This window comes from Rana temporaria, chromosome 6 (genome assembly GCF_905171775.1).
Source record: "Rana temporaria chromosome 6, aRanTem1.1, whole genome shotgun sequence".
Lineage (NCBI taxonomy): Eukaryota > Metazoa > Chordata > Amphibia > Anura > Ranidae > Rana > Rana temporaria.
The window spans coordinates 178,740,816-178,757,007 of record NC_053494.1 but is presented as its reverse complement, the minus strand read 5'-3'; the positions used below and the strand labels follow the sequence as shown (position 1 = coordinate 178,757,007).

Sequence of the window (16,192 nt, the reverse complement as noted above, 5' to 3'; positions counted from 1 at the left end):
GGACTCCCACTCCTCTTTTTTTTCTTTTGGTAAATCCAAGATATCTCTACGTATTCTGGCAGATTTTCCCGCCCATATAAACTTCGCAAATCTTGCTCTCAGATCTCTCAAATATGCCAAGGGGATTTTAATAGGCAGAGTCTGCAATAAATGTAGCAATCTCGGCATTACATTCATTTTTATGATGTTAATTCTGCCAAACCATGTGAACACTTCCTTGTCCCACTTCTGTAGATCTAGTTTAATCTGTCGTGCCAAGGGGATAAAATTAAGTTCAAGTATTCTATTTAGTTTTCTTGGTATTTTTGTGCCCAGATATCCTATGTGGGAGTCTGTCCATCTGAACGCAAAAAAGGTAGATAACTGCTGTTGCAAAGCTGTGTTCATCTCCACACCCATTTCTTCTGATTTATTGTAATTCACTTTAAAGTTAGACAGTCTCCCATACTTGCCTTTCTTAGATAGTAATGGCGGGAGGGATAGTGCAGGGAGGGTTACAAAAAACATAAGGTCATCCACAAATGCAGCTAGTTTATGCTCCTCCTTTCTGTTTAACTTAATACCCTTAATATCTGGGTTAGCCCTTATAGTCCTTAAGAATGGTTCCAGTGTCAGGATAAAGATCATAGGTGATAATGGACATCCCTGTCGTATTCCATTACAGATAGAGAAGGGCTCTGATAATACCTTGTTTATCCTGACATGCTGCATTTTTTAACGTTGTTTTAAAAAATGTCGTTTTTCGGGATGTAAAAAATGATCGTGTGTAGGCTAAAACAACGTTTTAAACCCGAACATGCTCAGAAGGAAGTTATGAGACGGGAGCGCTCGTTCAGGTAAAACTACCGTTCATAATGGAGTAAGCACATTCATCACGCTGTAACAGACAGAAAAGCGCAAATCGTCTTTTACTAACACGGAATCAGCTAAAGCAGCCCAAAGGCGAATAGAACTTCCCCTTTAGAGTGCCGTTGTTTGTGTTGTACGTCACTGCGCTTTTTTCAACATTTGCCTGGGATTTAATTCTTCCCCAGTTCCATATACAACTTGCTGCGTTTTTCCGGTGTATTTAGGCCCCTCACATTATAAGATGTCAAAGTTATTTTAGTCATCCTGCCTCAAAAGTTACCCCTTCTTCAAGAAGAGAAAAAAAAAATTATTCTAAATATCAGAGGAGCCTATCCCCTACAACCTGCCTGTGTAAAAAAAAAAAAATTACGTCTATCCAACCATTTATACAGATCTACTCCAGAGCGAGAAGGGGGGGAGGAGTGGAGGGCGGCGTCTGTGACTGTAGTAGCGGTACAATGTTGGCAGTGGCTAGCGGCGCGTATGGTTATGCTAGCGGCGCTCCCTGAGTTGGCGGCGGCGACAGCTAGATCAGCGGCTAAATTAACAGCGTTCACTGTCGGAGCTGTCCGTTATCTCCGACGGGCTCCTGACGGGTGCATGTATTGCCGCTAAGCCCTCAGCTGGAGCCTGCTCACTCCATCGCGCTATGACCACTCCCCCCGAGAGACGGAAGTCCCAGAAGGCAACGGGGGGGACAGACAGGGCAGCGGTGGTAGCTGTGCCTCCTGAATTAGCAGCAGTGCTAGCAGCATCTAGCGGCGACTATGGCTGTATTAGCAGCACTCCCTGTGTTGACGGGGGCGGCGGCAGATGCTAGATTAGCAGCATTCACGGTGGGTAATTTTCAGGGGCTAACAGCTATTTCCGACAAGCTCCTGGCGGGTACATATGTTGCCGCTACACCCTCAGCTGGAGCCTGCTCACTCCATCACGCTATGGCCACTCCCCCCCAAGAAACGGAAGTCCAGTCCTCTTCCATATATTTGACAATGTTGTTGTATTTTGTGGTTTCCTGTCTCTTGAAATAAATAAGATTTGAAAAAAATCGTGCAAAACAACAAATGGTCCAAATAAAGTCCAGAATATACTGGACTGGACTATTTTTGTGATAATATTCTCACTCCAAATCCGTGCCACACATCGATATACAAGTGTGTAATTCAGAAGACTACCACCACCACCTCTGGATACAATGCCTGCTCACCTCAGCTATAGACCCCATGGGGTCAAATCACGCCTTGAATTTACAGATTTTGGATAATCCTCAATGGAAAAAACATCCATGTCCTGGATCCTCTATGTTTCTCTTTGTACACCCTGGGAACCGCTCATTTAGCATATCTTGTAAAATTGCTTTTGTAACATTAAAACCTTTGGGGAGCTTGCCCCCTCGCCGTGATTTCTGCACGAGCCACCGGAAGTGATGTCACCGGCTCCTCCCCTGACGCGTTGTGTCATTGGTCCCTTGACTTTCTCAAGGGAATATATTCTGGACTTTATTTGGACTATTTGTTTTTTTTTGCACAATTTGTTTGCAAAACTATGTTTATAATATTATGCATAGGAATTAGTCGTTTCTTTTTACGCACTAACATTTGTAGGTGGATTACATACTTGGTTCTTTTGGATATTTATTTATTTATGCATTATTAGTGTGAAATCACTGTTAAATAGTTGCAGCTGTTCCTCTTTTTTAGACACATATCACTTTACATAGCAGCGCTTGGGTAATTCCTTTCCTACCCGGAAGTGCCGGATCACAGCAGAGCCGTTCTCCGTACTCCTACATAAGGCGGTCGGCAAGCAGATAAATAGAGAGCAAACGGGTTTGCGGTACTAAGAATAGTACAAATTATTTGGATTTTTATGTGCAAATGTAAGATTTTTTTCTTCTTCTTTAATGCTTGCATTACAAAGGTAGCTAATGATAAGGGGCCAAGCAGATGAACCTCAGCTTCCAATCCAACAGCAGGTCCTAGCTACTATATATGGTGTGAGGTGTGAGCTCAGTGGGAAGGACTCTGAGATATGAGATATGCCCTTCATTCTCAAATGGATTATACTGAAAGCAGAACTCCAGGGAAAAGAGGATATCAGCTGTTGTCCTAGGTATATACATTATATCCTACCTTAGTCTTATAGCTGTCCACACCCCCTGTGTATACAGCTCGTTGCCCTCCCCTTCCTGAAATCATACTCGCCTATGTCATGGGTGACTATAGCAGGAAGTGGTTGCTGATGCTTTCCTTTTTTTTGTCATCGGCCTTTCTGTCGTCTGTGATTGGATGATGAACAAGCAGCAGTAGATTGATGAGATCAACTCAGGCTTTTTTTTTTCCTGCTGTAACACTATATATTCCAAACAAGCACTGTGCAATGCAGTATAATCCTGCCCCCCCCCCCCCCCTCTAGTCTGAGCGTTTTCTGTAGAATAACTTCAGTTTTACTGGTTTCCCCAGAATTCAAGAGGAAAAGAAACCAATCAGAGTGGCATGACAGTGATCACATGCAGGCTGGGGATTCATATACAAAGAAAATGAGGCCTTCAGCCTTTGGGTGGCCGTTTGCTTCTTTTTAATACTTTAATCAGTTTTTAATCGGTTTTATAGATGGGGGGGAACCTTTAAATTTAATAAACAACGCTCCAAGAAATAACTTCGCTTTAGAAGCCTTCCGATCACATCAGAACCCTTTAAATTTTACATTGGCAGTCCTCCGGAAAAAAAACGCTCCCCCACGTCCAGCGCTGGACTTTTCCTGACGTTTTCACGCCCAGAGTCGGTCTATGGGCGTAATGATGTCTGGAACAGTCCACTATACAAGACCTGTGGACTGGGCGACGGGCGAAGCCGAAGGGGACCCGTCTTGTGCTGGGCGGATCAGAGGATTAGGTGAGTATATTTTGGCTCTCCAAACCCCTAGACCAGGGGTCTCAAACTGGCGTTCCTCCAGCTGTTGCGAAACTACAAGTCCCATCATGCCTCTGTCAGCCTTGCAATGCCTCAAGGGACTTGCAGTTTCGCAACAGCTGAAGGACCGCCAGTATGAGACCCCTGCCCTAGGCCTAGACAAAAGCAAGCAGTTTACCCATGCTGTGTGGGCAGGGCTGGGACAAGGGGTAAGCAGAAGGAGCGGCTTCCCTGGGCACTGTGGTTTCATGTTGGGGGGGGGGGGGGGCACCGGGAGGGTGTTGGTGTTGGGAGGAAGGATTTGGGGGGGCAGCAGGGGGTAAGAATTGCCCTGGAGGGGAGATTTGGGTGTGTGTGCTAGGAGTGGTGATTCAGGGGGATTCTTGTTGGGAGGGGGGTGGGAGATGAAGATTTGGGCTAGAAGGGTCGATTTGGGGGACTTGTGCTAGAAGAGGAGAGGAGATATAATGTAGGGGAGGTTTGTGCTACTGGAGATGATTGGGGGGTGTTTGTATTAAAAGGGGGGGTATTTGTGCTAGGAGGGGGGTGGATTTGGTGCTGATGCATCTTGGGGGGGGGGGGCAGTTTGGCAAGTTTGCCCTGGGCTCTAGGTGACCTTGGCCCGGCACTGAGTGCGTACACTGCTCCACTGCATGGGAAAATGTAAAATTTGCCTGGAGTTCAGCTTTTAAATATAAAAATATTTAGGTAGGCAAATTTGTGAAAGCATTGTACAAACAGGTTAAAGGGGTGCTGATATGAAGACAGATTGACATACGAGTAAATTGCGAATTAACAGTATTAACTTTTAATTTTATTTTTAGCCTAAAGCCCTGCTTTATTTCCATGCCTGTTATATATTTTTTGTCCACTAGGTGTCAGGCTGCATTGTGTATTTTCTTTCCATACCAGAACACAAGAAACAGCTGGTATGTTGATTGCAAGTTGATAGAAAAGTAGGCAGCTAGAGAAAATAAAAATAAAAAATGCAAGTGAATTGGTGCTGAGCTGTCAAAAGGCAAAGGGCAGAAGGTTAGATAATTGGCTTTCTCACTAGGATAAAGTGGGGGAAGGAGCCTTGAGATGACTTTGCTTTGTGAGTTTAACAATCAATTTTTTTTAGTTCTACATTTTATTTTCTTGAACTCTGTTTTTTTGCGTAATGATATTTTCCACTTAAAAAAAAAAACACAGCACAGCATCAGTGTTATATATATTTTGATATAAAATGTTCTTTTTACAAATTAACCTTTTTTTTTTATTTTAATTTTATATGATTTTTTTAAGAGCACTTTAGTTGAGCCTTCTTTTTTTTTTTTTTTCATTTATGAAAAAATATATATTTTCAAGTACTTTTATAATGAATACTTTGTAGCTTTATACATGTTTATGTGGTTGCTGTGTTGTATTTGAATGATCTTGTTCATACTCTGCAGATTTGCATTGTGTTTAGTGACCTTTAGTTTCCTAAGACACTGCGGATCACAAATAGAACGTGATGTTTTCATTTTGTTATTCATCTCGGTGTTGCTGTTCTCATCCAGCCTATTTGTGGCCATTTTGTATCCAACAGCGGCTGCACGTAACGGTTGTGGCCTGGCTTTATGATGAGCCGAATATACCAGTGCAATGACTTAAGGACTTTTTGAGGCGCATTTGAAAGGGTTGACAACCCATTATAGCAGTTTGTCACCCCCATAACAGGGAGTGGCTGAGCAGGAGATTTCATGGCAGAATTACAAGGTATTCTAATAGAAATGTAGCTTCCAAAAGCTTAAAGGGGTTGTAAAGGTTCATGCTTTATCACCTTGAAGCGGGGGGTTCACCCAAAAAAATATTTTTAACATTACATTCAGGCGAGTTGTTAGAATCACAATCGGGTGGGTTTTTTTTAAAATCGTTGCCGTACATACCATTTTATAGATATATGTTCACCGCGGCTTCCGGGTATAATCTGCGAAACTGGGCGTTCCTAAATGATTGACATGCTTCCGACCGTCGCATACAGCGCGTCACGCGTTGCCGAAAGAAGCCGGACTGCGAGTCGGCTCTATAAGGCGCCTGCGCACCGACGTTCGGCTTCTTTTGGCAACTTGTGACGCGCTGTATGCGACGGTCGGAAGCATGTCAATCAATTAGGAACGCCCAGTCCTGCAGATTATACCCGGAAGCCGCACAGCCCCGCCCACACTCCCTTATCACTGGCTGTGATTGACGGCATCTGGAGCCAATGGCTCTCTCTGCTGTATCTGAGCCAATGAGGAGTGAGAGAGTCTTGGCTCTCGTGCACATCTATTAATAGAGATCGGGCTCGGGTATGTATTTAAGAGCGGAGGCTGCAGTACAGGGAAATAACCTTCTGCTTTTACAATTACTTTAACCACTTCCATACTGGGCATTTCCACCCCCTTCCTGCCCAGGCCAACTTTCAGCTTTCAGCGCTGTCACACTTTGAATGAGAATTGTGCGGTCGTGCGACGTTGTACCCAAATAAATTTTGATAATTTTTTTTCCCCCCACAAATAGAGCTTTCTTTTGGTGGTATTTAATCACCTCTGCGGTTTTTATTTTTTGCGCTATAAACAAAAAAAGAGCGACAATTTAAAAAAAACACCATAGTTATTACTTTTTGCTATAATAAATATCCCAATTTTTTTAAAAAAAAAGTATTTTTCCTCAGTTTAGGCCGATATGTATTCTGCTACATTATTTTTGGTTAAAAAAAATCACAATAAGCGTATATTGATTGGATTGCGCAAAAGTTATAGTGTCCTACAAAATAGGGGATAGAATTATGGCATTTTTTTTTTTTTTATTATTATTTTTTTTTTTTACTCGTAATGGTGGTGATCTGCGATTTTTGTCAGAACTGCGATATTGCGGCGGACAGATCGGACACTTTTAACACTATTTTGGGACCATTCACATTTATACAGCGAATAGTGCTATAAATATGCACTGATTACTGTAGAAATGTGACTGGCAGGAAAGAGGTTAACACTAGGGGCAAAAAGGGGGTTAAATGTGTTCCCTAGGGAGTTATTCTAACTGTGGGGGAGGAGACTGACTGGGGGAGGGACCGATCAGTGTTCCTATGTACAAGGCACACTCCGTCGGTCTCCTTCCTGACAGGATGTGGATCTCTGTGTTTAGACACAGAGATCATGTCCCTGCTCTGTGGCGAGCAGTCGCGGGTGCCCGGCGGACACTGCGGCCACCGGGCACGCGCTTCGGTTCCCCCGGTGATGCAGCGAGTGCGCGCACGCTCGCCACACTGGGAATCCCAGAATATGACAGCCGCCCGGAGGGATGAAAGGTTCCTGCGGCCAGTCATTTGACAATGAGCCGGGCAGGAAGTGGTTAATAGCTCATTTTGTTGAGCAGAGAGAGAAAACTGTTTTACTTACCTGATCCTCTGCTCCCCGGTACTCTGGCAATAGACTGTCCCTTGACATCCTCATGTCCAGTGCAGGGCTATAGACCCTTCTTTGGTCTTGATGATGTCAGGACCCTAGACCGCTGGAACTTTGAGGGAGAAGAAGCTGCAGGTAGAAGCAGGCAAGTATCATATATTTTTTTTTTTGGTTCAACTTTAATTTATTCAAATTTTACATCAAGAGTAACAAGTAAGTATTATTATTATTATTATTATTATTATTATTCCTACTGCAAAAGAAACATTTGTAGTTGGGCTTTAAACATGACTTTTGAAATTACATAATTTTTTCAAGATTGAAGTAGATGTCACTAAAAGATCATATAATCTTAAACATTAAATAATGGGACTTAAAAAATGTTATATATATATATATATATATATATATATATATATATATATATATATATATATATATATATATATATATATATTTTATTTTTTTTACATCTGCAGCTTCTGTTAAAATAATACCTGATGATCCCATTATGAAAGGCACTTCCTGTTAGAGTGGCAACGATCTGTCCCGATCTCCCAGCTGCTGCCACCCTTTCACACTGGCTTTAGATAGAGACTTCAAGTGTTTTTTTTTTTTAAAACTCAGGTCTCCTTCCAGAGAGAGCTGTGCTATGCTAAAAAAAAGTGGTGCGATTTTTTTCCTGTGTTTTTTTTACAGATCATGTGACTCAAAAACCACATAAAAAATGTAACATGGGTGCGTTATTGATGCGTTCTTGCCACATTTTCAATACATTTCAATGGGGAGAGGCCTTTTTGGTGCGTTTGTTTTTTTGTTTTGTTTTTTACTGACCAAAAATTCAGAAAGCCTGATTTTTAACACCACAACAGAAGCGCAGCGGACCAGTGTGAAGACATATAGAATTTAAAGGGATGCTATTTTGTTGAGCTAAAAGTGCCCATAATGGCCGACAATAAATTCATATTAATTTAAATTATAATACAAAAAAATATAATACAATTATATGAAAAAAAAGTGTGTGTGTGTGTGTGTATATATGTGTGTATATAATCTCTATCGCTATATCGTTTTTTTTATTATTATTTTTGGTTTCACCCAAGTGCATCCTCAATTTTCATTTTCAATGTTTCTGTATTTTTCTGCACCGCACATTACACCAGTGCTATTGTTGCATAGTTGGTAAGGTTGAATAAAGACACCAGTCCACCCTGTTCAACCTGTGGTGTGTGTGTGTGTGTGATGTTAATGAGGCTCATAGAAAACAATTATTTCTATGTGTTCTTTGCAATGACTGATGTTGATCAGGTGCAGAATAACACCAATCACGACACATAGTGTGAACGGTTCTTTCATTTTAGTCAACAGTACCAATCAACTCAGGAATTTTTGGGCTGATTGTGTAGCACTTCATCCTGATTTTTTTTATTTCAACTTTTGCCCTTTAAATCAGAGCCGTGTTCCTGAACTCTATATCGGCAGAGCAGCAGGCGTGATGGGAAAGGAACACTTTTTGGTGGAGACAGAAGGTCAGCTAAAACATAGAAGTTTGTTGACAACTGAAAACACAATTGGGAGCGACACACATTGTCGTCCTTCAGGCAAATAATTGAGGTCTATGGAATGTTTCGACACATAAGTCATCACATTCACGTACTGCCAAGTAATTCCCTTCTCCAATCTCAATATGCTTTAATCCTTCTGTACGAACATCCAATGCAGACGGCTCTACGCAACTTTCATCTACTCTGGAGGTTGACATACTTGCATGGACATCTCAAGTATGCTCTAGAGATCCCATATGGTCCATATGGCTGGCCCCTACTCATCGAAGAAGCGAGGGCTGTTACCAAACACAGTTGTTTATAGAAGTAGGCAGCAGCTTATGTGGTTGTAAGCGATTGCTGGAATAGATTGCAACTCTGGTGAGCTGTGATACTTAGTTTAGCGGTGGTGGAAATGATCATCAACTGTTACATGATTAAAGGTACCTTTTGGGAAAAAGCTTCTAATTACTTTTAATATTTACTTTTTTTTTATTTCATCTTAAACTTAAGTAGGTTTAAAGAACTGTCATCAAAGGGAGACTATCTGGTACACACAGGGGTGCCTCTACATACCTGCAAACAGCTTTCATTGTCGCCTGTATGCCCAAATGCCAGTCCATTCTGGAAGGGCAAATCTTTGATAATGACAGAGCCCTCAGCCTCCTACCTCCCACACAGTCCTATTGGCCAGTGAGGTAGCCAGTCATGGAGATTATCCATTGGGAAAGTGTGAAGAAGTGAAAGGATGGGTAAGCTAAATAATTACCTGGAAGTGTCGGAGCGTTGCCTGGACAGAACATTTCCAACAGTGCATGTATAGGGGGCAGTAATGGCCGAAGTTGGAACCCAAAACCACCAGGAGATTATTTATCGTTTTTTAAAGTGGGATTTTTTTTAACCACCTCCCGCCCGCCGTATAGGTAAATGACGGTGGCACAGCTGATCACATGTAAATAAGGAAATGTCAGTTATTGTCTTTCCTCGCCTCACACTGACAGTGTGGGAGAAGATGAGAACCAATCAGCGACCTTTCCTGACAGGGGAGATCTGTACAGATCATCAGGGTACTGGTCATCAATTCAGCCCCAACATTGCCCAGCAGTGTAAATGATTGTGAAAGCTCCTGCGCTGTGTAGGATAAGGGGAAAGGGAAGTGAGAGAAAAGAGGGGGAGGAGGAGGGAGGTGGGCTAAGGGATGAGTGCAATATGGTAAACACTGCAGCAAACAAATGGGGAGTCTGTCCTTTATAGACAAAAAGGTGTATGTAACAAGTGGTGATTGTCTGCGCTGTGGTATGGCTTGGCCGGATGAGTGAAATGAGGGAATGGTGAGTGAACGGGCTAATAGGGCCTGGGGAGTGACAGGTAATGCAGACACAAATTAACCTTAACGGTTTTAAATAGGTACAGTCCTAACTGGACTGTAAAATGGTACAGTGGAGTCTTGAAAAGAAAGGTGTATGTGAAAATCAAAGCAAAAACTTAAAACGTGAACATAAAGTCTTAGGTGAGTGCAAACCAAAAGAAAAGGACCGCAGTTCAACACTGGGACTGGTGCAGCAGTGAGGAAATGGTTAAAATGGAAAAGGTTCCAAATTCTACAAGGGGTATTCAGTCCAGACAAATCCAAACAAACGCATGCAGCCCACACCTTGGTGACTAGTGCAGCTTACCTTCCAGCTGACATAAAAGGGTCAAACACATAGGATCAAAACGTTACCAGTTTTCTATTGGGTGGATATCTTGCTGCCAGTTCTCAATAGTTGGTCACACATAAAGAAACAAGAATAATAAAAAAAGGTTGTAGCCTTGTCCTCCTAACACTCATAAGCTGTAGGGAAAGGGATGTGATTAGCAGGGTGGCAGATTAAGTGTCCACTTACACAGTGTGTAGGGAAAAAATGCACATCTCCACGAGTGCCGAACTCGTCTCCTACTACTTCTCACTGTCAACAACTTTTGGCTCTTTAGCTGGTATGAGGCCGTCCGCTCGTGTCAGGATGAAGAAGGCAGGGGACGGAGGGAGGAGAAAATGCACATAGCATAAAACTGTACAGCAATTTTAATAACTAAAAACCATAAATAAAACTCACATGGAGCAGTGAGGTGGCGGTCATGTATCCACGAGCACCGCGCTCGTCTGCCGTCCGTTCGGTGCTGCTCCCGGTTAATGCTCTGAGTCCCGACGCGTGTTCGTCACACCACGTGACTTCATCAGGGGATCCTGCTTTTGACACTATAGAGCACGGACAACTACTGGCTAGGCTAGCTGACGTAGCAGGAGTCGCTGAAGGTGTTTTACCCTGGTTCTCCTCCTTCTTGGAAAACCGATCACAAACAGTTAAACTGGGGTCTTTCACTTTTGAAAAACGTACGATATCATGCGGAGTCCCTCAGGGATCTCCCTTGTCGCCCGTATTGTTTAATATCTATCTTCGCTCTCTCTTTAAAATCATCAGTGACCAGAAGTTACTTTACCACTCCTATGCAGACGACACAACTGTATTTCCGCATCTGCAACAAAAAGGATCATTCTCTTGAACTAGAGAAATCCCTCTCTCTAATAGATAACTGTATGACATCCAGTTATCTTAAACTCAACGGTTCCAAAACAGAACTTCTCCTGTTTCACTCTAACCGAAAAAGTCACCCCGCGTCAACATGGATTCCCCCGCCCATTCTGGGCAAAGCCATCTCCCCTAGCACCAAAGTCAAAAGTCTCGGAGTCACCTTCGACACCTACATGATAATGGATGCACAAATAGGGTCAGTAGTCAGCGGATCCCACCATCTGCTGCGCCTACTACGCAGACTCACCCCCTTTATCCCGAAAGGACATTGCAGTCGTGGTGGGAACAATCATCAATTCCAGACTTGACTACGCAAATGCCCTCTATCTAGGACTCCCCAAATACCAAATCACTTGTCTACAAGTCATTCAAAATACGGCCGCTCGACTAGTGACTGGTAAAAAACCATGGGAATCGATCTCACCTTCACTGAGATCCCTTCATTGGTTGCCAGTAAAAGACAGAATCACTTTCAAGGCACTCTGCCTAATACATAAGTGTATTCAAGGCAGCGCCCCCCCAATATCTATGTGAAAAAATAAAAGCCCATAACCCCAATCGCATTCTGCGATCCACCAATCAAAACCTACTCCAGATACCCAAAGCCAGATACAAGTCCACAGGAGATCGAAGATTTGCAGTCCAGGGACCTCGGCTGTGGAATGCACTACCGACCACCATCCGACTGGAGTCGGACCCCTTGGCCTTCAGGCGAAAGATTAAGACCCATCTCTTCTGAGGTCAAGGGGTTCCTTACCCATGAAATGGATACAGCGCCCAGAGGCGATTCAGTTCGCATGTGTTGCGCTTTACAAGTTTCTCACTCACTCACTCAAAAAAAAAGTTAACCAATTACCGTAATTAAAATATCTCAAGTGCTTTTTTAACTTGATTTGTCAACTTAGACAAAGGATAAATCAATGGTAAATAATTTTGCTAAATTTTCCTTCTAAGGCTACTGATACTTAATCTTGTAATAACTAACTTAATTTTGTGATCTATTTGCCATTTAATTAATTAGCTGAAAATGTAACAATATAATAGAGATTAACTGTGTACAAATGAATAAAAAATGCTTAATTAAAGGACAACTTGTTCTTGGGTCATGTTTATCAGAGATCAACACTTGCTAAAGAAAAAGTAAATTGAATAAAATTTCACAGGGGAAAAAATAGAACATAAAAAAAAATCATAAAAAATGATGGGTCGTTCTATCATCTGGCTTCTTTCTAAAATATCCTTAATCTTGGTGTACACAACTGCAGTGACTTTGTATTGATCCATATATGTTATTTGTGTCTGAATTTTTAAACTATTTTAAAACTAGAGCATATCCTAAAGCTGAACTCTATTTGGATATAAAAAATACATTTATTCAGCTCTGTGTTTATTAATACATAATTAAATATATTAAATGCAAGCCGTGTAAGAACCTGAATTGGTATCGGCGTCTTGCAATCCACACTACAGCAGAACTACTTCAACCTATGCAGATATTCCTGGACTGTCTGATTTCGGATTGTCCAGAGTGCCGTTTGCCAGATATTTGCTATTGTCATGACCCCTCCACTTCCCTACCACCATCAGTAGACCTACACATGCACTATCATGTAGTAGTTAGATCTTTTGACCACCATCTTTTATATCAGGGTACCTTTTAGACCCAGTAAGGAGCATAACTTCATTTGGAATTTTAAGCTGCTAGAGGCGAAACATAACCACAAGCTAGTAGTCGATGTCAAAAGTTGTATGAAGCAGTCTTTATTTTATTGTAAAAGCAGATAACAATGCTATAGCAACACGTATAAAGTGAGCCTTGCAAAGCCATAAATAAATTAGTTTTTTTTCTTTTGTAGCCTGTTTGGAAGCCATCGTCACATCAAGATGAAGACCCATCCATAGCAGTTGGTGAGAAGTGGGATCGGGATAGTTCGGACGTATGCGAATTCTGCCAAGCTGTTTTCCCTCCATCTACAAGAGCTGAGGCTGAATTTCTTAGGCATCTAAATTCACACTTTAAAAATTTAATTTAAAGACACTTTCACTTTGTTGTCCAAAAATGTTTTATATTTAGTACAAATTCAGATTGGAAAAATTGTGTGTAAATGGAACGGAATATGAAAATTATATATATATATATATATATATATATATATATATATATATATATATATATATATATATATATATATATATATATTTCTGTTAAAATGTACATTTTCTAAATATTACCTTTTTTTTCTTTTTTTTTTTTTTCTTTTTTTTACCCTGCTTAATATGTTATATACTTTTTTATAATATTTTATTATTATTCATTTACATTGTCGGTTATAATACAGAAGCCAAAAACTGTATTTACATTATTGAATTGTCTAGTAATAATGACGTCTGTTATGAAGGTATAATGCTGTGTTCTTTTTCCTTTTTATTTTTTCACCTGTGGTATTCGGTTAATAGACTATACTGTATATGTGATAATTTATATTATTTTCCCTTAAGCAAAACCATGTTGTTCTCTGCAAATATAAAATGCCCTATTTATCAAAGAAAGAAAAAGTGGCAATCCCCCAAAGCAACAAGCTAACAGCATTCTTATTTTTTAGCACCATAACCTGCTTTATGGTCTGAGCCTAACTGCTTCTAGATATATTTCTTTATTATGGATATGTGGTAAGAAATGAATAAAATGTGTTAATTAGGCGCTGATGAAATGGGGGGGGGGGGGGGAAGAATACTGAAATGTGGCATTTAAGAACAGTTTATTTTTTGTTGGTGGGGAGGGGGGGGGGGCTGATAACACATTTAAAATATATTTAAATTCCATTGTATTATATTTCAGATTGTATAAACTGTATGTTTTACTTTTTTTTTTTTTTTTCTCTCTACAATACACCTCAAAAGTAAAAATATTTTATATTTATATTTCTGATAACTATTTTACAAAAAAATAAAGCATTAAAGGGGATTTTTGGCGCAAATATATACCGGTTATTCAGTGATTTCTTTATTCTTATGCAAAAGGGACATCTATTATAGCAAAGTCTTATGCCACGTACACACGATCGGAATTTAGAACTAGAACATGTTTTATTTTTTCCGATGGAAAAAAACGATAGGAAATTCCTATGTCTGTGTGCAACTCCGACGGAGAAAAAACCCACGCATGCTCAGAATCAAGTCGACGCATGCTCGGAAGCATTGAACTTAATTTTTCTCGGCTCGTCGTTGTGTTTTACGTCATCCCGTTGTGGACGGTCGAAATTTGGTCTGACAGTGTGTATGCAAGACAGCTTGAACGGAATTCCGACAAAAAATTCCATCGGATTTTAGGCCATCAGAAATTCCGATCGTGGGTACGGGGCATTATGTGTATTTTTTTCCTGTTTGATTTTTGCTATATTAATCTTGGTTATTATATTCCAGAATCACAGCGTAATAAGGGGGGTCATGAAATGTAATCTGCATCGGGTTACAATTTATATAGTAGATATCCAATGAATAAACTATTACAGATTAAGGGATTCACTTAATCTATAATTCATATCCTGAACCCGATAACTTCAAACATAAAGCAGGCCATACACGGTTGAATTTCGAACTAATTTTCTTTTAAAAATCAGAAAGTTGGTTTTTTTTGTGATCCGATGATGCCACCATTGATTTTTGAAATTCGGCCGACAAAATATTCATGTTGCCGGGAAAGTTTGTTTCTCTCCGGGAATATTCGTTTATCTCCGGGAATATTCTTTTCTCTCCGGGAATATTCTTTTCTTGCACATGCGCGTTTTTTTTTTCTATTACATTCCTTGCACGATTCTCCCATCATTGATCAGAAAATCGTTAGTTTTTCAAAAAATTTCCAACATGTCGGATTTCTCAAATTTGCTTGCCGCACGAAAATCGTCTGTTGCTGCAGCCCACTAACGGTGCGAAATACAAACGAAAATTCTTTCATACGATTTTCGAAAGAAAATTCTTTCGAAATTCGAACCGTGTATGGGCCGCCTTTAGTCGGTTTAAGGACAAGTGATCTCATGTTTATAGGTCAAAATAAATAAAAATAAAACAAATTATGAAATAACCCAATTTTGTTTTTATTTTATTTTTTTAATTACATAAACTTTGTTAAAAAAAATTGATAAAGACAAAATAGTGGCAGTATCCATTTTTGTCTATTTTGTAAAATGTGGTTATTGGAAAATCTTAGGCTGTCAGAAAACGCTTTTGAAGACTAGTAGAAAAGATGTGATTGAGATTAAACTGTAGCGATCCACCAGAGATTATCACAATCAAGATTCTAGTTAAAAAGCTGCTTTGCCGCTCGGTGGGCAAAGGCCGAAGCGCTTGGTCTGTTGTGGAGATCCCTATAGTAGCAGTTCCCCGGGGATGTTACACTTCTCCCTAACAACCCTGAGCAGCAAAGCAAGCCCACATTATTACTCAGAGAGCAGCAGCTTGTATATCTTCCTTATACCTAGAGACTTTGTTTATTGTGAGATATTCTAGTGAGAACTGTGATACTTCCCAGCGCACCTTTCACTGCCCCTGCTTAAAAGCAAACCTACTAATTATACCACATGTGTAACACGGAGCCCTCTACAATCACAATTAAACAAAACTGGTCTTGTTGCAGGAAATGCATATTCTTTGAATGCATTCGCAGTTATCAATTGTTCCAAGTTTACAAAACGGGTTTTCTGGATATTTTTGCTCCCTTGAGAATTTTTTTTTTTTTTTTTTTTAATTCCAACCAGATGTACAATAAAGTTTTTTGTTTTGCACTGTAGAAACTTTATTAATTTTGATCATTGTATTAGTTATTAGCCAGCAGCATGTAAATAAAAAAAGTGGGTATAAAGTATTCTATGGTCCTCAGACAGTATATACAAGTGCATCTAAAA

At 40.5% G+C, this 16,192-nt stretch overlaps 1 protein-coding gene across 2 annotated transcripts in view; it reads left to right on the top strand.

Annotated features, from left to right (window-relative positions):
• TANK (TRAF family member associated NFKB activator) overlaps nt 1–13,423 on the top strand; it is a 123,833-nt gene extending 110,410 nt beyond the window's left edge. For both annotated transcript variants that reach the window (XM_040357874.1, XM_040357875.1), the window contains exon 10: nt 13,148–13,423. In XM_040357874.1, coding sequence (XP_040213808.1) covers nt 13,148–13,324 — 177 coding nt within the window. In that variant the 3' untranslated portion in view covers nt 13,325–13,423. The remainder of the gene's footprint in view (nt 1–13,147) is intronic.
• The last annotated feature ends 2,769 nt before the right edge of the window (nt 13,424–16,192 follow it).